Genomic DNA, 24,952 nt, shown 5'->3' with positions numbered 1-24,952 from the left:
TCCCGGCCGTCCCCAGATCCGGGCGATGGCGGCGGGGCGGGCGCGGGTGTCCCGCCTGCTGCGGCAGCTGGAGCGGGCAGCGTGAGTGCGGCGGCACGGGGCGCGGGCGTCCCTTCCGGTGTCCCTCTCGGTGTCCCTCCCGGTGTCCCTCTCGGTGTCCCTCCCGGGGTCCTTCCCGGGGTCGCGGCTGGAAAGCGAAGAGCGGCGGCCGCTCCCCCTCCCTCCGTGCCCGCTCCCGCTGCACACCGCCAGGCTCAGCTGCAGGCCCTTGGAATGGGTGCTTACAGGAGATTTTTAGGATGTAAAGCTTTAGTTTTCTGCTTTAGTTTTCCCCTTTTAACCATACCCTTTTTTTTTTTTTTAACATTTTGACTAGTTGTCGGTGCCCGAGCCATGGCCACACTTATTCCCAAGGTAAGACTTAATTTGCGTCTAACAGAATAATTCTGTAGGAGACCATGGCCCTGCAGAGGGCTGTATGTATCCATGTAACCTGGGCGAAGGGTGCAGGTAACAGGTGGGAAGGAACAATCCAAAGGGGAAGGTAAACAGCCTGTTATTTTGCAGCTGTACAATGGTGGTGGTTATTACTGCAGAGAGTCACCGTTCCCACATTAACCACAGTTACTGGCTCCCGTCCCCTCCCTCCCCATACCGTGGGCCAGTTGAGCTGGACTTTGCTCTGGCTGTTATCGCCTGAACCATCTCAACTTTAGATCTGCTTTTGGATATACACATGTTACATCCGAAAAGAAACAGGAAGCGATATGGATAAAAAGTAGCTTTTCCAAAGGTGTGTGTTGGCCTGGGGAATAAAATCTCCAGTGGCTTTTAATACAGTCAGTCCCAGGATGCAGCTCACTTAGGCCAGGATTGTGGACTGTGAGCAGGGAAGCTGTGCTGAGTAACCCAAGTCACCCAGGGAGGAGTTTCTGTTTGCATGGACTGTAGGGACACTAGAAGAATAACTGTCTGTCAGCCTCCACATGGTTAGTAAGTCTCCAGATCCACTAAAAATCAGTGTTTTGGGCCATAATTTCAGTAATGTGTAACTGAGTAGCATGGTTTCACATGCTTAGAACACTTCCTAAAGAATGGGCATTGTCATTTTACATATGGAAAAGCTATTTATGTGTTCATATACTTGATTTGCCCAAGACTATCATACCGCAAGACAATAGTGCAGCTGAGAAACAGAATTTCATTCTTTTACTTGTCTACTTGATGACCTATTCAGTCAATTCAAACTAAGCTCTTGCTAAACTGAAGCCTGAGTTAAGAACCCTCTCTGAAAGTCTGAGGCAGCAGTAGAGTCTATAGTGTTGCAAGATGATATCAGTTCAGTAAATCTCTAAATGGTGGGAATTGACTGAACAGTGACTACAGCTGGGAAAAAAAAATCTTTGTGTTTCTTGGGCGTGTTCAAGTAAATAGTGCAATTTTTGAACTCAGTAAAATTTGCCCTGAAAGTTAAGTTTGGTTCAAGAATGTAACAGCAGGGCATCTATTGTACTGTCAGAAAGCAAGAGAGTAAATGGTTTGGACATGTCCTTAGCCTGTCAAATTAGTGTCTGAAAGTACAGCAGACTCCAGCTCCAGGAGAGGTCAAACATGTAAAGCCTGGCAAGAGGTGGCAATGAAAGAGCTGATAGCAGCTGGTCTGTGCTTGAATAGAAAGTACATAATGGGTTTTAATACATCTATCTGTTACTGTTGTGGGTCAGTGCTTCAGTGCACCCCAGCGTGTCTGTAAGACTCATTATCATGGCTTCACTCATTGGATCGGAATCCAAATTGAAAATTTTCAATTAATATAGCAGACGTAAGGCATGACTTCAGCAGGAAGAGCAGAATGCTTCGCCTGATCTTTTCTTGGAGAAGAATGGGCAATTTCAGTTGATGTAGTTTGCTTCACTCTGTGGCAAAATCAGAATATGCCAGAAACTGAGTTTTGTGATAATTCGCGCAAAAATGGCCTGGCAGAGAGAAGCTGTGACTGAAATACTGTCCTTATAAAGATCTTCTAATTAAGGTTAATAGTAACACACTGATTCTCATTTATTATTAGCAGTGCATGCCGTAATTTTCTAGCAAATAATTCCGTTTCCCCTGCAAGTCCAGGACTAGGCAGAAGTAAAGAGAACTGTAAACACCTGTTAGTATTGCTCCCATGCATGCATAAGTTGTTCGCTATCCAGGTGCACAAAGATGATGTCTCATGAATTTGTCTAAATGTTGTTCTCAAGGTTATCATGTAGCCCCTACACATTTCTAGCAGCTCTCAACTTGTATGTAGTGCCTGAGTGCTCTACACATACTCAGTTCTACTTCTTATGTGCTGTTCTGGCCTTTGTAGACTGCAAACAAACTCTCATGCAACCTTCCTGCTAATTTGTCCAGGTTTTAAAATAAATACTGAATTCTTGAAAGAACTTGAAAAAAACTCACTTGTTTTGTTGCATTATATGAGCCAGATCAAGTTCTTGGATCATTTAATCTCATAAACAGCAAGGGATGAAGTGGGTAACTTATCCAGACAAGCTGAGATGACCTGAGGAAATATATTAGTGATTCTAGAAGCAAAGGAATCTGTCAAATCTAGAGCTGAGAAACAGATTGAAATAACTTATTGTTCCCTAATTCTACTGTTTTATTTCCATTCCAGTCCCTGAACGGCCCACCCTGGGGAATACAGACTATGCATTTGAGGTAGATTTAATAATAAAATATATTTCATTTTAAAGTCATACAAACAATACTTCTTGACAAATATGGCATTTAAAAATATTTACATTATTAAATATTTATGTTTCATTTTGAATGAGTAGGACCATTTTGGTCTAGAAAAAGAAATGTCTTTTTTTTTTTTTTTTTTTTTTTAATAGATGGCCATTTCAAACATCCGATATGGAGAAGGAGTTACAAAAGAGATTGGCATGGTAAGCTGCAATGGTGTAAGTCCATCACTGGTGAAAAGTTATTTTCTAAAGGGCTGCCAGTGCTATCAATCCACTTAATAAAGGAAAGCTTATATATGGTCTGGTCCTATGTATCAGTGTAAAAAGGTTTGAGCATACTGTTGCTTAAAGGACAGAAGCATGTTGCATCACTGCTGCAGTGGTATATGAATTATCCCCTTGCAGTTCGGGGGATAATTGGGTCATTGATAATTTGCTAGAAGTACATAACAATGTTTTTCTCTGACAGGAAATTTAATTCAGGAAGTTTTGAATCCTGGTGACTCACCAGGATTTTCTCAAGATTGCTTTCATCTTTCTAGCACTCATTAAAATTAATCAGAGACTTTCTATTAAATTAGCTAGATATTCATTCAGCTCTCAACTTACCCTGTGTAAGTGTAGAATTTTTTTGTTTCAGCAGTGTGAGATGGTTCACCTGAGTAAATGAAATTAGGCAGAACCAGTCTTTAAACAGCACTAGAATAATTTATACGTATTGTATAGCTGTTGTGACAATTAACTTAGCAAAGGTTAGGATGTAGCATTATCTTTCTTCCTTTCACCACCTCATTTTGATTTTTCATCAGTAAATTAATATTCAGTATTACGTTTTCAAGATTTTAATGCTGTGCTTTCTTAGGCAGTTAGTGGACATAACCTGTGAAAAGGCCCTTTTTATTCTCCCAGAAACCGAGGAAGAAATATTTTTAAAATTTTTTTATATTTTACTATTGTTTAAAGTCATTCCACGTGGTTCAACAACTTTCGTTTTCTTCTATCGTAATACTTCAGCCATATAAATTTGGCAGCTTTAAACTTTGTTCTGCTTTCTCTATTCGACATGTGTGTGGTTAATGCTCTTTTTCTTCAGCTGATATGTTTTTAAAAATTTTACAATAACCAACTATTTTTAAGTCAAGGTTTTATTATTATCAAATGGTTCAGTTGATTTGGATTTGTGCTTAAATAGTGAAGTGTATGATTTTATACCAGTTGTTTGGTTTTTCGATTCATTATTGTAGGACCTGCAGAATCTTGGTGCTAGAAGAATTTGTTTGATGACAGATAAAAACCTCTCCAAACTCCCTCCTGTAAATGCAGTGTTGAATTCCTTGGCAAAATACGGTATAAACTTTCAAGTGTATGATAATGTCCGTGTGGAGCCAACAGACCAAAGGTACAGTTTACTTCTGACAGTGCACTTCTCCAAGTAATGCCTAGGCCTTTACAGGACTCCATATGGCTTTTTAAACATCTCCTTGTCGCCTGCATGCTGGACTTAATAGTTAGTTTCCCTGTGTACTGGTTTTATCCTGACTAATTGGAAATTTTTTCTTGTTCTCTAAGTTTTATAGATGCTATTCAATTTGCTAAAAAGGGAGAGTTTGATGCCTATGTTGCTGTTGGAGGTGGGTCTGTAATAGACACCTGTAAAGCTGCCAACCTGTATGCAGCCAGCCCTTCATCAGAATTCCTGGATCACGTCAATGCTCCTATTGGGAAAGGGAAGCCTGTCACTGTGCCCCTCAAGCCACTTATTGCAGGTAGAGCATTAGGAGAGTGTGTGGGGACTTGGGGCAAGGGGAAGGTGAGTCATTCTACACTCTCTGATATTTCTACTGAAATCAGTTTACTGTGACTGTTTCAGCTTCCTTTGGACTTACTTCTCCTCTAGTTGTATTCAGCAGTCGTTTTGCTATTTGATTCAGCGGGGATAAAATCAGAGGTTTTATCATTACTTTGTCTTGTTTAACACAGTTAGACTCCTTTACTGAGAAAAGGGATCAAAGGAGCAGTTTCCCTTTGACCTGCTGGCTTTGGGTCAGGGATACCTCCAAGATTTCCTGGGTTCTCTATTTTGGGTGGTGTTACCATTGTGGTTTTATTATTTATTTTGCAGTATTATATATTTCTTCTTTTATGTTGTTATCTCCATTCTTCCTTTTAAGTTCCTACGACATCTGGCACTGGAAGTGAAACCACTGGTGTTGCCATTTTTGACTTCAAAGAATTAAAAGTTAAAACCGGTGAGGTTATGGTGCTTTGTTTTGGGTTTATTTTGTGGATTTTCTTGTGGGTTTTTTGTGTGTTATTCAAGACAATTGCTTTTCCAATGTCTTCGTTATTTCCCTGCCTTGAAAGAAAAGGATGCTGTATGTCATTTCAGGTGTCATTTTGTTTGATTCAACTGCCACAGGCAAATTCTAAAAGCTTAAAGGTTTCCTCCTTGAATTAAATTTATAGCATATTAACATAATGAAATACCTATGTAATACAGTGGATTGTAGTTTGAAGGCAGAACAGGAGACTAAAATCTTTCAAGTCCTTAAATGGCAGAAAATGTTAATTGCAAAGGAAATTTCTACTTATATTGAGGGTCAACCAACTGTTCCTTATTTCCTCTGTATTTTTCTTTCTACTTTTAAGATTTGTGTTTCTTTGTTGTGTAATTGCAACCAAATGTTCCTTTTCCTGACTTTGGAAACCTCAGGCCTGGGATGCTGTGTGAGTGAGGGACACTGTCTTCCCTTGGCCTTTTCATCCCTGGCAAATAAAGATTAAGGCTAAAACGTCATCTTGAGCTTCATAACTGTTTTAGGTTATGCTTCTGAACATGTGGATTTTATATGCCACACAGTCTGCAGAACCTGGGACCCAGATGGGTGTGCTACGATGGTTTGACAATAGCTCAAGAGTTTTCTAGTCTATATGTAGTCAGTCTGTCTTTCTGTCTGTCTGTCTGAAAGCTACAACTTTGCACCCTTTACTGAAATACAAGGACATCTGGTTATTACAGGTGCTGAAGACTGCAACTGGCAATAGCAATTGATTGTAGATACAAACCAGTTTTTCCCTCTTGACTGTCCACAGAAGATACAAATCTAAGAATACTGCAGGTGCCACAGACATTTTGCAAGGCCGCTTAGGGAGAGTGACAAACAGAGAGAGAACATTGTCTGGTATAACCCACTTCACGAAAAAGTGTCAAATCATATAACTCTTTTAGAGAGACTTCATCTCATCAGTCTTACATTTCATAAATACTCTCTACCCTCTCTTCTCTCTCTTTGCTTTCATGTTTTTAGTTTCAAGTATTTTTTCCCTCCTCGTTGTCATGTTTTGAACATTAACCTTATCTTTTGTTGCAAAACATCTTTAACTGATTTTCCTCCCTTTACACATTGCAGGTATTGCTTCAAGAGCCATTAAGCCAACATTAGGCATCATTGATCCTTTACACACACTGTCTATGCCTGAACGAATAGTCGCCAACAGTGGCTTTGATGTGCTTTGGTGAGTTTTCTGCATTGGCTGCTTCTTGAATTTATTTAAATTTTGTATTTTTACTATGATGATTGTAGAAAAAATTTTGAGAGCACAAGAGGGTGATCTTTTTTTCTGTTTTCTGTTCTTGTTAAGGTGAGCTCTGTCAGAATTTTCATCTTCCTTAGCTTCACTGCCTCCCTCAGAATGTACAGAAACAAATCCTGCATTTGTAAAAATGTTTTTGCAGTGCACTGGAGAAACTGTTTGCTTCCAGATTAGCTGTTGTCAGGAAGAGAGTCCAGGTATCCCTTTTTAAGGGATCATGGAGATATACGATTAATCACAATTGTAATAGCATTTGTCAGGAATCACAGACGTGGCAGGGAATAGAGAACAAGAATTTTCTAACAAAAGGCAAGATGTGTCAATAAAAATTTGTAAAAGCTTGCGAGATAATAGTAGGTCTTCACCCAGCTATGGCTATCTTTGGAACCAATCTCATAGCTTGCTTTTCACTTGGCACAAAATGTTATTCATCTTAAACCAACAGCTTAACTGCACAAAATGCATTGACATTACCATTTGGCGAGCCAGAGCTTACTTTGCTTTTGGCTGCTATGTATATTAAAGTAATAGACATGTAATGAAACTGTGACTTCTCAAGCGTGATGAGGGACCCTGGCCTGCAATGTCTGTAATGGAAAAAGGCGTTTGTTCATCAGTGAAAACGGTTTGTCTGTAGTTTTGTTCATCTTAATGGAGCCATGTAGGCAGTGCCCCTTCTTGCTCCAATTCCTGCTATCTGGGAGATGGGACTATTGGCAGTTCCACTTAGCTTGAATATCATACCCATAATTTTTTCAGTACTTCTAAAAGAAAAGTACCTTATGAAGTTTCCAGTGCTAAAGCCTCTTATGGTTCCTGTCCTACAGAAAGGAAATGCACTCATTGCACATGTACAGCCCTCTTCAGTGGAAAACACTACAGTGCTGGTGCATCCAATCAGACTAATTTAGCATGGTGTGAGCTGATAGAAAGGGACTGTGTTTAGATTGTTTTCTGTGTGTTTGTTGGAGAGGCAGTGCTCTGGAGGTGCTGGCCCAGCATTCTTCCAGCTGTCTGTGAGACTGTATTTCTTGTTTCAGCAACTCTTGGGCACCAGAAACAAATAAGAACCTGTGTTCAAAGGACATCAGGGCAGTAAAATGGAGCTCTCCCCCTCAAATAATTAATTTCTAAATCTTTCTGTTAGCCATGCCCTGGAATCGTACACTGCTCTCCCTTACAACAAGCGCAGTCCCTGCCCTTCCAACCCCATCGACCGCCCAGCCTACCAAGGCAGCAACCCCATCAGCGATGTCTGGGCTCTGCAGGCTCTGCGGATTGTGGCTAAGTATCTGAAAAGGTAACACATTTACCAGCCGTCCCCCCTGCAGTGTGCTCAGCCGCCGGCGCCCTAAAACGGGATGCTTGCAAGAATGTAAATTTTGGGCTAGAATGAGGCAAGCTGCAACGTTAAGCTTTTGTTTTCTATCCCGGATTTTTCTTAAATAAAGCAAAATATTTTTCAAATTAAATTCAAAGTAAAATTTGGGTTATTAGTTTGTCTTGAGGATGTAGCCTCTGTGAAATCAAGTCCTCAGTTAAAGGTATTTCAACCTGTTCGGTTAATATGGGAGCAGCATTTACATCTCTTTTTCAAGAATCTCCTTTCTATGACAGTATAAGGGGAATATGTAACAAACTGAATAAACAAACTGAATAAAATACTGCTGATGTTATTTCTGTGGCCTTCAGCGTAAATTAAGATACTTGTGCTTCCATCAAGAAGGTAATGATATGCACTTGTGAAAGTGCAATATTAGGCATTTATTGCAAACCTGCTCATTCTTAGGAGACCTTCAGTTTAGAATAGGGACTGACTTAGCTGGGAGTTGGTTTTGATCCCTATGAATAAAGTTTTAGCCTCTTTACAGCTTTTGCATACCTGTGCACTTCTATTAAAGGTCAATGTGGGATTTTTTTGTAAGCAAACTTTTTACAGTACCTAGTGAGTCAAAATAGTTGGGTTTTGTTCCTTGGGAATCTATTCATGAGACGTTTGCTCCTGAGTGTCAAACTACACAAGGATCCTGAGGCATAGGAAGGCAGGGAATCCTGTCTTCTTCCCACACAGGTGGTGGGGTCTAGAGCACCACCTAATGAGATGGTGACAAAGCTGGAGTGATCCTGGAGCCATACATAGAATTACCAAAGATTCTAAGTAGAATTTTGTAATTCACCACTGAATTGAATCTGGTTAAATTCACTCTATTTTTTTGGAAAAGTGAGAGGAAGCTTGCCCTTCACTGAACCAGTATGATCTGCCTAAGTGATCCAGATGCAGGATTGTTCTTTTAACGAAGCGTGACTTGATTCCATTTCCACCATTTTTATCTCAGCTTATCTTTTAGATTTTTTGTGTATCTCTCCATAAAGAAGCCCTCTCTCCCTTTTCTCTCCCGAATCACCAATCTGTTTGTGAATTCATTGTTACCATTTGCCTCCATGGTGCACAGAGCCATCAGGAACCCTGAAGACCGTGAAGCAAGAGCCAACATGCATCTGGCAAGTGCCTTTGCTGGTATTGGCTTTGGCAATGCTGGTGTTCATCTCTGGTGAGTACAGAGAAATAGTAACCCCATCTGCGGTCAACTTATAGCTGGTGTTTGTTTCAGATTGTCGAAGATGTTGCTGGCCTTGTTGCTGAGTGTAGAGTAAGTGATTGTATCCTGGCCTGTGCTGCAGAGGAACCTGTGTGTTGTGACAAACTGATGGCCTCTTGCCATTTATGAGTATAAGGATTGTGTATTCTGGGTTGTGATACTCAAAACCAATCACATGAAAATTACAAAACACAGCCTTCTTTACCTTCCTCGGTAGTAAAAACAAGAGTAAAAATGTCAATGACCTTTAAAATGTTAGATTTCATGCCAGCTGTTCCGCAGTGAGACAACAATGATGTAATCTTGAGTTTTTCCTGAACTGATGCAATAATCTGTCAGTTTGTCTGTGGGATAGGCGATCAGCAGTCTGAAATGAGCTGTAATTAATATTGCAAGGCAATATAGTTTCATTTGGATGAAAATCTCAAAGAAGCAAAGCCTAAAAGTGAATTGTGTGCAGAAGTTATTAGCAGTCATTCTCTTCAGTGACTTTCCTTTCATTCCTTTTCTTTGAGCAAGTCTACTCTTTTAGTATCTTTAAATTAAAGTTTCTTTTTCTCAGACAGTGTGAACACATAGGTATGCAGACTATGATATTTTTGGCATACTGCATTACTTTAGGAACTGAACATCTTTCAGTCCAGTCAGTGAGGCAACATAACTTCACACTCACAAAGTGAGGAGGTACTGTGTTTTACAGCTAGGTCCCTGAGGTGCAGAGGGATGAGGGTTGTCTGTACCTAATATCTGCACCATACCTGTCAGTGCCTTCTGAGTATCTGTACTGAAGAGACTTGCATACTGGAAACCGAACACAAATTTTCCAAATACCGGAAGAGCTGCCCTAACCACTCTCTCTTTGCTCTCTGTTTCAGCCATGGAATGTCTTACCCTATTTCTGGTTTGGTGAAAACTTATAAACCAAAGGATTATAATGTGGATCACTCTTTAGTGGTAAGACTTGTTTATTTGGGGGTTTTTATTATACAGTTCAAATATCTGTTATCTGTCATTAATGAGCACTAAAATCCATTGAAGTTAAAAGTAAATGTCCCGTTGATGTGTTTTATTCTTTTTCTCTTTTCTTTTTCCCCAGCCACATGGCCTTTCTGTGGTGCTGACATCCCCAGCAGTGTTTGCTTTCACAGCACAGATACATCCTGAGCGGCATTTAGAAGCTGCAGAGATTCTAGGTAGGAACCTCTGTGGGTACAGCTCTCTTGTACAAATGGAATTCTTTCCAAAATGGCATTTTGGGATTGCAAAAAATTGTGTGCAAGCAATTGTCATTGGTTGTTGGGAGGGGTTTAAGTTTAAAAAACAAGATTCTGGAATTAGATGTAATGCAAATTAGATAGAATAGTGCTGAATTTTGATATTGAATTATATGATTAGAGGAGGAAGCTGGAGAAATCTGATTCTTGGCCAGAAAAGTGGACAACTGAAATTAACTGGAGGTCTGTTGCAAATCAAACAGGAGTAGCTGTGATTGGCACAACCTCTTGGTGCTTTATGAAGAGTAGTTACCATAACGTGAACAAGTACTCAGGTATTTGTTACCTAGAAGGACGGATTTTGCCTAACAAATTCCCTGCTGTGGCAGTGAATTAGAACAGCGATATTCAGAATCACTCCTGTTCTTTTTCCATGGCACACAGCTGTGGATTTTGGTCCTTCTAATGTAGGCCTAAGCTTGTTTGTAGGTGTTGGAATTTCTCAGTGGCTAATGTCAAGGGAAAGCATTTCCTGGAGTAGCTCTTCTGTGGCCACATATGTAATGGCTAAGAAGAGATTAATGAACAAAATGGCCTTTTCTGCTTTCTAGCAGAATAAAAATGAATGCTGCAAGCTGACAGATCATTTAAAGGTTATTTTCTCAAACAGTGCCTTGTTCTGTGTGCAGCCCATCACCAAGGGTGTCCTAAGAGAAAGGATAGCTCTTTATTATACCTCTGGCATGACTGTGTGTAATAAACCAGCTTCCAGTGATGTAATCTCAGAGCTGTTAGCAGTCTAGCTGTGACAGCATGGCTCTGCACTGAGCTAATTTATTTATGTCTAAGGTCAGAGTTTTTTGCCTGCACTAGGTTTTGTGTCGTGGCTACACTGCTGCTAATACCCAGGCTGGCTAAGGAGCAGTCACAGCCACACGCACAGCAGTGCAGGGAGTGGAGGAAGAGTGGTTAGGCCAACTCTCCTGGTATTTGGAAAATTTGTGTTCAGTCCCTTGTGTGGTCAGCCTTCTGTATGCAAGTCACAGCAGTCCAGTCACTTGTATGACTTGCTTGTGTAAGTAATATCAAAGCATTGGGGACCTCAAGAAAGAATGGGACTTTTATAAAGACAATGAAAATATCACAGTATTTTATAGAGAGTGTAAAACAACGTGGTCAGAAAAACTACATTGGGTGAAAGTTCTGTTTATTTCATAAACAGTCTGTGAGGTTGTTCAGGCTTCCTCTAAAGTGTGTTGTCCTGCCTATGGTCAAAACCAAAACACAAACCTAGCTGGAATCATATACTAAGCTAATAAGTATCTGTGTTCCTATAGCAATAACGCACAACTAGAATTAGATGAAGAAAATGTGTCTGGATAACTGGTCAGCACAGCATATCCAAAAATTTCAGCTCTGGCTCTTGATTTTAAAACAAGTGACTGAAAAGGAGTTCCTTTAGGTTTTGTGGTATTAACTTCTGCCATAAATTCTGTCTCTAAAAGTTCTGTTTATTTTCTCAGTAGAAATTTTAATTACGTCATTGTGTGCCTTGTTGGAAAGGGATTCTGCTAAAAACATGTCACGTGGAATTGAATTTATTATTTCCCATCTGGATGTTTACTTCTGAGTCCACTCCAGAGTCCAACTGACTACAGTAGCTGATTCAAATCTGTCATGCTGCCAAATGCAGTGACTAAGAAAGTATTTTATGACATGAAGCAGATTACTAAATAGTTATGTTGTGTGTATGTACAGCTGTGAATTTGGGTACAGCCAGAAAAAGTTCAATACCTTCCTGGGTGGATTCCTAAACAGTTGAAATAGGTGTGCATGTGGCTAGAGATTTTCTAAGTGGAGTCAAAGACTGATGTATCTTTTAGGTTGAGCAGAAGGAAATTACTAGAACTGTAGCAATATTTTAAAACTGCTAATCACCTTTACTCTCATGTTTTATCCTCCTCCCTTTCCCTTTTACTTTACTATCTGAAGATAGTGGGTTTCTGTCCTAGTTACCCCTCCACAGCAAAACCCAGGATAAACTCAGACTTCATGGCATAGCCCCAATAGCATAAGGCTTCATACAAGACTCTGTCATATCTTATTTATCAGTTTTTCCCAGACATTATTTGCTACATTACTGCCAGTCTTACTAGCTGAATGTCTGAGCTCTTCAAGTGAGCTTGTGGGTCTCCTGTTCACTTAAATCCTTTGAATGTTGCACTGAGCTGTGTGAGGATCACAGAAGATATTTTCCCTGTAGCTATGTATTGCTCTTACTCATCTTTCAGTATGGCACTTGGACCTAACATAGTTCTGTTGTAACATCATTGAGGTTACACAGAGAACCAGCTTAGCTCGGGTTACTTTAAAAGAAATCATATGGAGGAGCTTGGGACTCCTGTCTGAATATACTTTTAAGTAAGTCCTGAACATTCATTGAAGAAGGGAACACGAGCTATTCTGTAAGAGATATTTGTAATCTTTCATTTTATGTTAGTGTTTTCATTACTGCTCAGTAGATGTTTCAAGGAGAGCAGATCCTCCTCTTCAGTTCTACAGTACACTACACAAGTCAGCACATACTCAAACAGCAGTAAATTTAGAATTTACTCAACCTACTGAACACTGCCCTGCTGTCTCCTGCCTTTTTCAGCCTACATGCTGTAGTCCTCTGTGTGAACGTGTAATGGAACAGAACAGTCCTCTAGATGTCAGCAAACTCAAGGCCTTAAACTGAAGTTAGCACTTGGCACACTGTCCATACAAATAAATACCACTGACGTTCATGTGTTAGCTTCTTTCCTCCCAGCAGTTAGTCAGACTGAAAAGTGCTTCTCCTTGTAAGCGCAGAGGGAAAGGAAGTTAACCTCATGTGGCAGTTAGTCTTTTTGGCAGCAGTTAACCTGCTTCTGGTCTTGTTTTATTTCACCTTTCACTAACTATTCCTACTCTAAAATGAGAACTGATTCCTCTTTTTACTTCATGCTGCTTTTAGGGCACTGGCTGTTATGTATGGATATGTATTCAGCTGATATTATGATTAAATTAAGTCCAGGACAGGCTTCCTCTGCTCTTTCCACCCTACAGTCAAGGCATTATGTCTTATTTTAGGAGCTGACATCCGCACTGCCAGAATCAAAGATGCAGGGCTTATTTTGGCAGACACACTCCGGAAATTCCTATTTGATCTGAATGTTGATGATGGCTTAGCTGCAATTGGTTATTCCAAAGCAGACATCCCTGCGTTAGTCAAAGGCACTCTGCCTCAGGTAAGACAGAGAGCAAAACAGTTTTTCTTGTCAAATAAAATAGAACAGATTTTGGCAAAAGCAGAAGTGCTTCTTTTCCAGCAAGTTTTATTTCTATTCCTACATGAAAACTATTTAAATGGAGGAAATTATGGATAGTCAACTGTATTTTGTTTCACTCCACAGCTTAGGTTTTTCTTTTCAGTGGGATGGAGTGCATGCTGCAGTTTTCACATGGATTCAGAAAAAAAAAGGGCTAAGAGTTTGGTTTGGGGGTTTTTTAATGTTACAGTTTTTTAACAGAGGATGTTTTTCATAGGCCTCTGATCTTTGTAGTAGATACTGCTTTTTCATAACTGCCTCTCTTAATTGTGTGTGCAGGTGGTCTATAGATAAAGCCTTAATACCAAGTGCTATCTGGTAAGAATGACCAAATTTCACTTTGCATTAAACTTTCCATATTGAGAAGTTGCATTTTTCTTCGCAGATGGCTTTTTTGTTCCATTGACCCCCATCAGAATTTGAAATAAGGTCCCCTGGGATGATATAGATTAAACTTGTAATACCCTTTATTGTTTCAGTGCCCACAAAGACAATGCAGAAAGCAACGCATCACTCTTAAAGCAAAATCCAGAGTCTTCCTGGTAAAAAGACAGTTTGATTCATATGTTATGGACCTAGTATGTGTTTCCACCAAGTTGCAAGGGAAATATATACAATGGAGAAAATGAAAATTTTTTAGGCCGAAAGGTTATTCAGTTTTTATAGCAGATCCTGTATAGTTCTTCTCACTCATAAATCTCAGAGCACCTTAGAACAGTTACATTAACAGTTATATTAACAGTAAATATTAATATTCCTATTCTATACCTGAGAAAGTGACAACAAAGGTGCACACACAACAGAGCAGTGGCAAGCCAGGGAGAAAACTAAGGTCTCTGAGCACCCATTGAGTAGATTATGCATGTACACTGTTATGGGGCATTTGGAGGGTTTGTTTTGATAAACGTGTTTCTTTAAAACAATCATTGAAAGAAAGTTTTGCATAGCTGGGGGAGGATTCTTCACCAAAAGATGTTGAAAGGTTTTTCTATCTTCTTATGGCATTGGTGATTAATTGTACTCTGTAAAATGAGATGACCTAATTGTTTCTCAGGCCTTATTTTTTTGTATGAGTGTAACATGATGCAAATGTATCAGTATTCCTTAACAATCTGTTAGTAACCATGGGTTAATCCATGCAGTTAATTTTTGGTAAAAATATTTTTCTTTTCAGCTTGCAGTAGGTTTGCTTTGTAACACAGCAATAGGCCATTCACATCAGGAAAGCGATGTGGTGCAGTGGTGATACCACTAAAAAGTTTGTCAAGTATATTCCATGCCCTGAAGTGCAGGCTGCAGGGAAAAATGTAATCTGACTGTTGGGATTTGGGGTGGGAATTCTGTTGGGACAGACATCTATGCTTGAAGTTGAAACAGAATTTTATTTCCCTTCCTGAGTGAGTCTGTTGAAGTTGATCTTATTTACAGGCAGCAGTCATTCTAGCAAAGAGGATGCTGTCTCGAAGTTCAAGATGGCTGGGTGGCAGTGTTTGAGAGGAGATGGGGGCACTGAAAGTAAGAGATTGCGGAAGGGCTGTTCTCTGTCCACCCACCCCCTGCTGACATCCCAGGGGCAGCTACCATGGGGCTGAGCCAGTGATGAGTCCGGAGCTGCTTGGTTTGGCACGAGACCAGAATTCACTGAGTCAGCCTGAGGGAGCCAGGGCCTGCTGTCTGGGCACCAGCAAATATCAGCAAGCTTGTACAGAGGTAGGGATGGTGCCTCTGTGTCGAGGCATAGGGGAAGAGCACCATTTGCAGCCTTCTGTCAATAGAGCTGGGAAATGCTCCAGTCTGTCAGGCTGTCAGGCTGGCTGTCTCCTGTCACCCGGTGTGATTTTACAGATAACTCTGGACATCTCAGTGCACAGAGCTGCCAAACTGGCCTTGGCCCAGATGGTCCTAGTATGATGAATTTATGAATACTTGAGCACTGTGTTGTTACATTTTGCATATTATGAGTCTGAAAAAACCCGACACGCTATTGCCCTGGTGCTGTTTGAATTTTCCATTTGGTTTCAAAACTGCATAGAAGAATGTTAGTCTGCTCTTTGGCTGGATCTCCGCGTAGCAGCACTGGTGTCAGGAGTGGAGAAAGAGGTACCATTTGATTGCTGCTTAGGCACCAGTAAAGCTTCTTCTGCAGGTATAATTTTGCACACAGAGCTGCACTTTTCAGACTCCTCACAAGCCGTGCTAACCATTATTATGAGCTGTGAATACCTCACAGCTGCCTTCTCACCGTGCTGGACCGCTGTTCCGCGCTGATTTTGCAGCGCGGTGGCCTCGCTCGCTGTGTAACCACACCCGGCGTGCCCACAAGCCGCATCCCGCGGGCTGGGGGAAGGGCAGCGGCTGCAGCGCCGAGCTGGGGCATCACCCCGGGCAGAGCGGTGTGCTCTGCTCCCGCGGGCTCAGCTGAGCCTCCTGCCCAGGCAGGGCACTGCGGGAGCCCTTTCCCTGCATCCCGCTCCGTGCCTGAGGCAAGGACGTCAGCAAATGATTCTGTGGAACTTTAAAGCTTGTGGGCAGCATCTTCCACAAGGGACATGTTGAAACAGGTTGCAGCAGAAGAAACTCCCTCTTGCTGAAGCACACCTCATCTAAAGATAACGTGTTCCTAGTGCTGGCCTGGACTCTGTCTTTGCAGACATCTCTAACTCTCCCCAGTATTTCAGTAATGTTAAAATCAGTGGTTGTTGAAAACATGAAAGTTCTAATCATGACCGGTATGAGTACACTGATGTCAGGCCCTTTCAGTTGAATGTTTCTGCAGTAACTGGGTATGGACACTGATGCAGCTCCTCATCCTCAATAGCAGAGGGCTTTTCTGAATTGCAGCCCCTGCCTTTGGGGTTGTTTTGTCAGGCAGAGCACTAAGGCACATACCTGAGTTTCAGTTCAGTCAGTGGGGCTTTAGCATCTGAACAAATCTGTTGAATCGGTGTACAAATGAAGACCAACCACAACTCCTTTGTGTTCTGACTCTGAGGTGTGGGACTGTTTATTAAGAACTTTCATACTGTCCCTTGCTGTGTCTCGTTTTCAGAGTCGGGCTTACAGGTGCTGTTTATTCTCCCCATTTACAGCTGCTCCTGGGCCTTGTGAGAAGCAGTATTTTGAAAGTCTTGGTCCCTTAAACCCTAACTCCTAGTTCAGTGCTGGCAGGTTAATTTTGACATGGACTGTATTCTCAGGATAATGTCCTCCAGTGTACTGACATGTTTGCTGTGCTTGACTCTGACACTGAGCAGCATTCTGATCTTGCTTCTGTGTATTTAATTACTGGGAATTTTAGCTTATATATTCTTGAAAGTACTGTACAGTTGATGATGCTTCAACTTTAATTACTTGATTACTTATTTTGCAAAACCTTGTTATTCTCTGTGAAGGATGTTAGTACAGAGACACATAGTTCACCTGCTGTTTGATTAATTTTATTGGTATCCATTTACAATCCAGTTTTTCTTTCATCTTGCAGGAGAGAGTGACTAAACTATCACCACGTCCCCAAACAGAAGAAGACTTATCTGCTCTCTTTGAGGCTTCCATGAAACTTTATTAGCTTAAGCATGTTACTCTGGAAAGTGTGGTCTATTCTAACACAGAGGTAGTTTCTCATAGATACGGGACTGAACTTGTTTAGAGCATGGAAGAATTGGGGTACCTTTGACTTCTGTTCCATTGTACACTGCCAAAAGGTCACGTAATTCATCTTTAACTAAACAGTGCTTTGAAGTGCGGACTTGACTGTGGTTTCTTTCTTGCTCAGTAGTCAGTGGCATTGACTTGCATAAAAGTTGGAGCAGATTTCTTGCATTACTGAAGGCTTTTTTATGCTTAAGAGGTGGTCAAAGGTGGAAAAATGTTCTAAGGGGTATTTCAAACCACTTTGCAAATTATGCTTCTATTTAAATTATCCATCATTTTGTTTTAAAAAGTCATACTAGTTAAGAAATAATGAAGATCATTTTTAATTAGGGAGGGGAAATCCCCAGCAGAAAATGTCAGCTTACTGTATTCTGTTCTGCTTTATCATCTTTTTACCATCTGGCTTTGCTAAGAAGGCTATTGAACTGGGGTGCTTTTTCATATTTTGGTTAAGAAAACTCTACGCCCTTCATAGCTGTTTGGAAAAGGCTGCTTGAAAATTTGGTTTGAGTTAAAATTCGGATATCTATTGTCATATATTTCTCTTTCCTCTTATGATCTCTTTAATTTTCATATATTTATCTTTCCTTTTATGCTCTATATGAGGTGTTCATCAGAGCAACAAAACCAGAGTAAAGCATGGTCACATGCTCAACAGGAACCATGTAACAGCAAGACAGCATCCATCATGGTCATTCTGTCTCTCTGGAGGCAACATCTCCCTTTTCCTGCTGTGTTCTGTGGAAGGAGCCTCTCAACTGTATCTTGCTTTGCTGTGAATCAATTGCTTCTGCTGAGCTCCTGCAGGTGCTGCCCCTCAGAGCGCAGTCACCAGCTTGAGGAAGTGGCTGTGTGCTGTGGTTCAATATTAAAAAGTGGTGGTGAAGCTTTTGGCTGCACAGTGCCCCACGGGGAGCACTGGTTAAATGTGGGAATGAGCGTGCACCTTCCGAGCAGTTAACCAGCTGATTGACTGTCAACTGAGAAAGGGAAGTAGGGAAGGGAGAAAGGAAACTAAAATTTTAATATTATTTTCCTTTATTTAAAACGTTCACGTGGTTGTGTATACAGTTTGTTTAAATCACATCCTGCTTCATGTGGGACTCTTTCAGCATCTGATTCATGCTGCTACCACAGCACAAGAAAAATGAGAGAAGAACCCCGTGACTTCTGGTGTGCATCTTTCTTTCTGCTGGGTAGGGAGCACTTTTCAGTCACCCTGCGGGAGTGTTGAAGGCTCTATGCTTACACCTTTGCATTTGTGTATTTGTCTGATCAAACTAGTGCTGTCCTACAATCTGAGGATAGATGTGTGCTGGGTATTGACACTGGATCCCTTTCAGTGCTGCTAGAACAGGTGAATGGATACTGGCTGAAGACTGGTTTTTAGCATCAGAACAGGTTTGGCAGCCATAGGACTGCACTGCCACTGTGTGATACACATGTGATTTCCATGTCCTTCTGAACCTTCCCCTCTGCTGAAGTTGCCCACAAGCACCTCTCTCATGAAGGCTGATGTTGTAGTAGCAAGGGATGCACTTTATTATATTGTGCAAAGCTGGCATGTTTGGAAAAAACCCCAACTTTTTGTCAAAACCTTTTGTCCAACCCTGTTGTTCAAAGTCAGGCTGGATGAGGCTCTGAACCCAGTCTAGTGAAAGGTGTTCCTGCCCATGGCAGGGAGTTTAGAACTAGATCCTTAAGGTCCCTTCCAGCCCAAACCATTCTGTGGTTCAGTATAAACTTTTGGCCTGTTTTGTCTTTCCCATCCTTTCTCCAGTCTGTGGTAGCAGTACAGATTCATGAAGAGACAATCTTTTTGTCCAGGCGCCTAATTCATGGCAATCATACTGTGTTTTGGGTGAATAATACTCTCTGGGGAACGAGCAGCGTGTGATTTCATCACTGCAGCAGAGCACTCTGATGGGCTGCTTAGGGAGGTAGGATAACTTCTTCCAGCACACTTTTTATCTGCCTTTTATGCCAGTAGGACAATTATTGGCAGGCTGCATTTTCAACTGACAGAACCTCACACTTAACTTCCTATACCAGGTAACCTGCAGCTCCTGATGGTTTGTAAAATAAACCTCATACTCCCTTTGATACCCATATTTTACACATGTGACAAAGAGGTTTATGTAATACCTAATCTAACATAAGCAGATGGTGCTGTAAGAAGGGACATTTCTGTTTTCCACACCTCTTTGGCTGCATCAGGATCTTCAACTGGATTAAACTGATTGTGAAATCTCTCCCACAGATGTTCAGCTACATTTGAAAATTTCTTTCATGGACATCAGTCTCCACTGCCAGTTTTTAGTTACTAGTAGAGGTTTTCTGAGGAAAAATCAAGTGAGCTCCAGTTACCCCAGAATGCTGTCTTTCCAATAGTGATAATGTGACAGGGTGTCACATCCTGGCTCCTGGGCAGTGGCAGTTTCATTCACAGCTGAAGAGCTACATAGGGTTTTTCATGTATTATCTCACTAAATTACTCTGTACTGCTATTTCTGTGAGGAACTGGGGTAACACTGTAGTTGCAAGTGCCCAGTGGTGGTTGGCATGTGTGTGAAGTCTGGGAGGGTGGTTCTTGTAACTCCTGTTACTGCTGTGTTACTCAAACCCTCTGTGATGGATCTGTTATTTTAGATTATGCCGAAATGCAAATAACAAAAATAAACTTAAGCTTGTTTGAGAGAAGCATTTAACTCTGTGTTCTCTGTGCTCTGTGCCGGTAAACACAACCCAAAACCTGGCTATGTGATCACTCAGTCCGTTTACGTTGATTAGATTACCTTTGGGGAGAAAGTACGAACACGTGCATATGTAGTGCTGGTGGAAATAGTTTGCCAGCAGGTATAGTTTGATCTGGAGTACCAAATGAAAAACTTACTTCACAAGGTACAGCCTGCAGGATTGCTGCTTGGGATTTATAGAAATGAGAGCAGCTGGTACAGTAGTTGGTCCATCCCCTCATTTCCCTTGCCTCTTTCCATACCAGTGCTGATTTTCTCAGCAGTTGAGAATGAAGCAAAAAAATATGTACCTAACATGCCTAAATCATCAAAAACTCTCACCATCATCCTGTGTGAATAAACTTGAAAGAAACTACACATAGGTTAGTGTGTATGCTTATTCCTGTGGAACTGTCTTGTGCTGTGGCTGTCATCTTCTGTCTTGTGTTTGGCTTTCCATCTCCCTGAGACCTGAAAAAATGGATGAGAAAGAGCAAAGGTTAAGGGACACAGCCAAGCTCTGTCTAGGCCCCTTTCCATAACCCCTGAGTAAATCTGCTTAAGCATCACTGTGCTCCAGGACACGTGCAGTGTGCCTTGGATTCAACAGCTCCAACCAAATAAATCCATCACTGCATTAAACGTGTCTGTGCAGAGGTGACAAGGGCAGCCTGATGCAAGGCAGCAGAAGGCCCAAAGGTAGGGTCTCCATTTTTCCTCTGATCATCCCTTTGTGCTCCCTAAATAAAAATGAACTTAATTTAAATCCAAGCACCAGCTAGTGAATGCAGAAAGTGATGCCACCATTTTCTTGATGTCTCCAGCAGCTGTAGCACACACAGTGTTGCACAAGCTGCTTGTCTGCTGCGGTGTCAGTCCTGAGCAGACTGACACTGAGTGAGAAGAGGGTCTTCCACCTAGCCATCTCTGCTAATCCTGCCTCAAGATCTGATTTAATCTTTGACATACCACCCTGTAGAAGAAGAGATTCCTCTGAGCAACTTTGCCAGTTCTAGTCTTCCATTAACCCACTGAAATGCCATTCTGTGTTTTTCCTCATAGTACTGAAACAGCTGCCATGAGTGAGTTGGTAGAAAATGTTGTCCGGCCAAAAAATAAGGGGAAGAACCATTTGACACAGCTCAATGGAGTGCTTAATCAAGTTCTTAAGTTAACTGCTTTCCTAGTAATAGGAGAGGAGGATGAAAAAAATACTTTCAGTCTTTAGTTTCTCTTGAAAAATTACATGTACCCCATATTCAGAGAACTCTTAAGTACAACAAATGACCGCAGATATTTTCCTTATTTCTCTGAACATGGGAATGAAAGGGGAAAATTAATACACATCCACGTGGTGGCATAGTTAAGTGAAGGCAAAGGAAATGTGACTTATATCCTTTGGAGATAATTCACGTGTTAATTTGTGTCACCCTGTAGAGCCACACAGCTTGGTTCCTCGGCCACAAACACTGGCAGCACATACACCACCAAAGTCAACTGAGCAGCAAAGGAGTATTGACTGTGCTGTCACTGTAGTCTGAGCTCCCATTAAATGTTTCATTTAATCTAGTATTACTTTATCATATAAAGTAATCATACATATCATATATATCTCACAGTCCAAAAGGGTTTATTGATGGGGAACTTTTCCTCTGTGTTCCCTGACTTGCAGTGACTTTGACCTACTTTAACAGTGCACTTGTGCTTTTTCTGGGTGTTTGACCATACAGCCTTAAATTAACAAGTTGACATTGAAATGCTGATTTACACCTGCAGTCAAATGGATAACACATGTTAAAGACTGATTGTCAGCAGCTCCAATACGTTATCGCTTCATTCTCTGGCATTGTTTCTTGCCTTTATGGGATTTAAGGACAACATTGTGTGGCATTGTTGTTACGGCTATGGACACAGCTGTGGGGGGTGTATGGTCTTTGTCATTTATCTAAAAGCTGACATCACTTTCAAAAAATGACTGTGAAAGTTCGAATGTTTAAGTACTGCTGTATGTTTTAAGACTGCACTGGGAATAAAAAAGCTTTTTTGCTGGCATAAAAAAACGAAACAGTTAACACTGAATAACTTGCTCTTCTGACCTTTTCACCTTAAGGAAGATTAATGGTGGTTTAGATCAGAACATCGCCCCCGATCAGGGTCTGAATGCTTCAGGGATTCAGACAGACAAAAGAAATCATTTCACCTCTAGGTCACCAGCACAGACCTATGGTGTCTCACTAGTGACCACTGGATGATTGCTCAGTAGTTCATGTGCGAGAGTTGGTGGTCATAATCCATTTTCCAATGGACAGGTCCCTGCCTCATGAAAGCTGTCACCATGTGCTTATCCATCCAGCGAAAAATGGGAATTAACATGAACAGCCTGCATTGCATTTGCCTTGCACTATTAAAATCTCAGAGCCTCTGTGTTTTAGTGGATCAGTCTCTCTCCAGGAAGGGTTGAAGCCGTGCTGGTGCTGTTCTGTGAGTGGTGGCACTTCGGTGTTCCCTTCTGGAGGGCTGCAGCCTCTGCTCCCGCCTCTGCAGCGCACAGATCTCATTCAGGCACACTCACGGTGTCACCACGTGCATTTCGGACATCCTGGAATGTCACGTCCCACAGCTTTTGTGTAGCCATCTCCCAGGTTTAGTTCTTGGTGTGGTCAAGCTGGTGTACTTCATACCTACTGTACTTGCATTTTAAATGGAAGACCTAGAGTTAGGACTCCTCAGTTAGTAAAAGTGAGCAGAGAGCTGGCGGGCAGGTTTTGACTGTAAAGTAACAGTGACTTCTCCTATCAGAAATTACAATGTCACCAACCATAAAGCCCAAGTCGGGGGCCTACCCAGCAGAGCTGAGCTAAAAACACCCAGGTGCCCAACAAAGGCAGCACAGGTTGGCTGACAGGCACTAAAGGTCTGTGTCCTTTGCCAGGGATGTCTGCATGCACGCAGCAAGCCAGGCTTTGGGAAAAACTGGCAGACATATGAGTACAGTTGTTCACAGCCGAGATGTTGAGCCTAAGTATATTACATGGTTACATGTTACACAGAGAAAAAATTGAAGTGCTAGGATCTAGGAGTCTAGGCGTTGAGAGGATCAGACTTCAGGGGGACATCTAAAATAAGAATATGCATTCTAAAAATATTTTTAAAACCTGAAGGATGAGGAATCTAGACTTATGTAGTTATTAGGTGCAATGTTCATAGCAAGGCCCACAAAAACTCTTTCCTCTTCCCTTTTGGGGTTTTTTTTTTCTCCCAGGGTTAGCATTGTACAGTACTTTTCTAGTAGTGGACAGAGCAACTAAAAAGATTACAGGTAGAACTGAAGTAATAAAGGCAAATGCTTAAGTGTAAAGGCTAACAAGATAAAGGAAAAGGACAAGTAACGATCATGAGTTCTGCGAAAATCAGAGATCTCAGAGGCTGCTACGTGACTTTAAAAGTACTGACCTCTATGTAGCTTGTAAGCTTGAAAATCCTCTCCTATGTATTTGCAGCATTAATTCCTCTTGTTATCTGAGGTGATCTACTTTAATCAGATTCCTACAAACAAGTCAAGTGCTTACAGCAGAAGATCTTTGACACCCCTACCTGCAGCGTCAGTGGAGAGGACAAAGACCAAACCAGCAGGAAGATCAGATAAATCGCCTCATCTCAGCAAAAACTGTTTTAGGGTAATTGACATCGGTTTCCCCCCTCCAGGCTCTTACCTGTATGCTCTATGGGTATTTGATGTGCTGGCTGCACAAGAGATACCTCAAAATAATCACATTTCGAAGAGACAGCAATTCTGAAGCCTCCTCTGTCACACTGCCAACTCCTGTGCTCCCTTGCTTCTTCACACAGGCCTCATAACTTGAGTCTGGATCAAAAGGGGTCTTATAAATTTGATCCTGCTTTTGTGCCTTTAGTGCAGCTTCTACTTCTTATTTTCTAAGTTGCTAGTCCCATGGTCTCTGAGTCCAAATAATGATGGTCCTTGTTTTAAATTTAATCTCATTTTCACACAGAGCTTAAGCCAGAGGAGGCAATGCCATCTGATACCCTCCAAAGACCTTTCATCCCCACTGGAGCACATGTATTGCATGTGGCAAAAGGAGCTTGATGGCTGTGTGAGGACACACGAGATATGTAAGGTGACAGTTCAGGTTGCCTTACTCTTTAGACTTATCCATTGGAGAAATCCTAAGTATTTTGTGCCTAGTTACCCAAGAGTAGATTTCACTGCATATAGTACAAGACTCAGGATGCAGTTGCAGCAAGAGGACTACCACTGCCTAAATCCAGAAACCATAGGAAAAGCTTTGATTAATGTGTTTGTTTGCCCAAAAATTGCTATGTTTATAGCAGGAGCCCATAGTTGAAATAATCTTAAAATGTTTTGAAGGAAAAAATTGCGAGTGAAAAAACCCTATCTAAAAATCATTGTGGTTTATCAGGGGAATAAAGACCTCACTGATCAATTAGCTTGAAAAATTAATAAATCTGGGACAAATGTAGTTAAAGATTAGCATCTTAATGAACTATTGTTGTCACAGCCCTGTTTGGACATATCGCTCCTTTGTTGACATTTTTAATGCTTTCTGTGGATTACCAGTACATGACCAGTATATGAAAGCTTGTTAAGCCTCCACGTGCTCAGCCTGGCCCTAGCTTCAATACTGGCTTAGTGCAATCCCTGCTGTTGGCACAAGCTCTGTGGGACTGGAACCTTGTGGTGCTGGGCATTGTATTTCTACCTAATCATCATATGGACTTACTCAAGTGTGTTTTACAAGCTTAGGGCAAATTTGTGAATGCCCAATTACCTATATGTAACTTTTTTAAGATAAGCCAACCAGGGGTGGTTTTTTTCCTTTTTTTCTTTTTCTTCTTTTTTTCAGAATTCTGCAATATCTTTCTGTAACTTGAGGGGGGAGGATGCTTTCAGCCTGACTTCCAGGTCTGGCTGGTATCTCCTTTTCCGTTTTGCAGAGAAACCTGTGCACTCATCTTTTCAAATTGCACAGCTCTTGCGTCCCTCTCTCCTGGTTCCCTGCAGAGAATTAAAAGTTCAGAATGTTT

The 24,952-nt window shown here is 41.4% G+C and overlaps 1 protein-coding gene across 2 annotated transcripts; it reads left to right on the top strand.

Annotated features, from left to right (window-relative positions):
- ADHFE1 (alcohol dehydrogenase iron containing 1) lies at positions 1-19,858 on the top strand. Of its 2 annotated transcripts, XM_066180509.1 has the most exons (14): positions 1-81; positions 377-414; positions 2,666-2,709; positions 2,886-2,939; positions 3,983-4,137; positions 4,308-4,504; positions 4,910-4,987; positions 6,149-6,254; positions 7,480-7,632; positions 8,786-8,884; positions 9,808-9,886; positions 10,029-10,125; positions 13,261-13,418; positions 16,981-19,858. In XM_066180509.1, the coding sequence occupies exons 1-14, from the start codon at positions 26-28 to the stop codon at positions 17,062-17,064; spliced, it is 1,398 nt and encodes a 465-aa protein (XP_066036606.1). In that variant the 5' UTR covers positions 1-25; the 3' UTR covers positions 17,065-19,858. The 2 variants fall into 2 exon arrangements, with proteins under 2 accessions (XP_066036606.1, XP_066036612.1); XM_066180515.1 differs by lacking the exon at positions 13,261-13,418.
- The last annotated feature ends 5,094 nt before the right edge of the window (positions 19,859-24,952 follow it).

The sequence above is a fragment of the Chamaea fasciata genome, unplaced genomic scaffold, assembly GCF_029207755.1.
Source record: "Chamaea fasciata isolate MVZ Bird 193981 ecotype frontalis unplaced genomic scaffold, bChaFas1.0.hap1 SCAF_1, whole genome shotgun sequence".
Classification (NCBI taxonomy): Eukaryota; Metazoa; Chordata; class Aves; order Passeriformes; family Sylviidae; genus Chamaea; species Chamaea fasciata.
The sequence above is the reverse complement of the archived record's forward strand: the minus strand, read 5'-3'. Positions and strand labels throughout refer to the sequence as shown.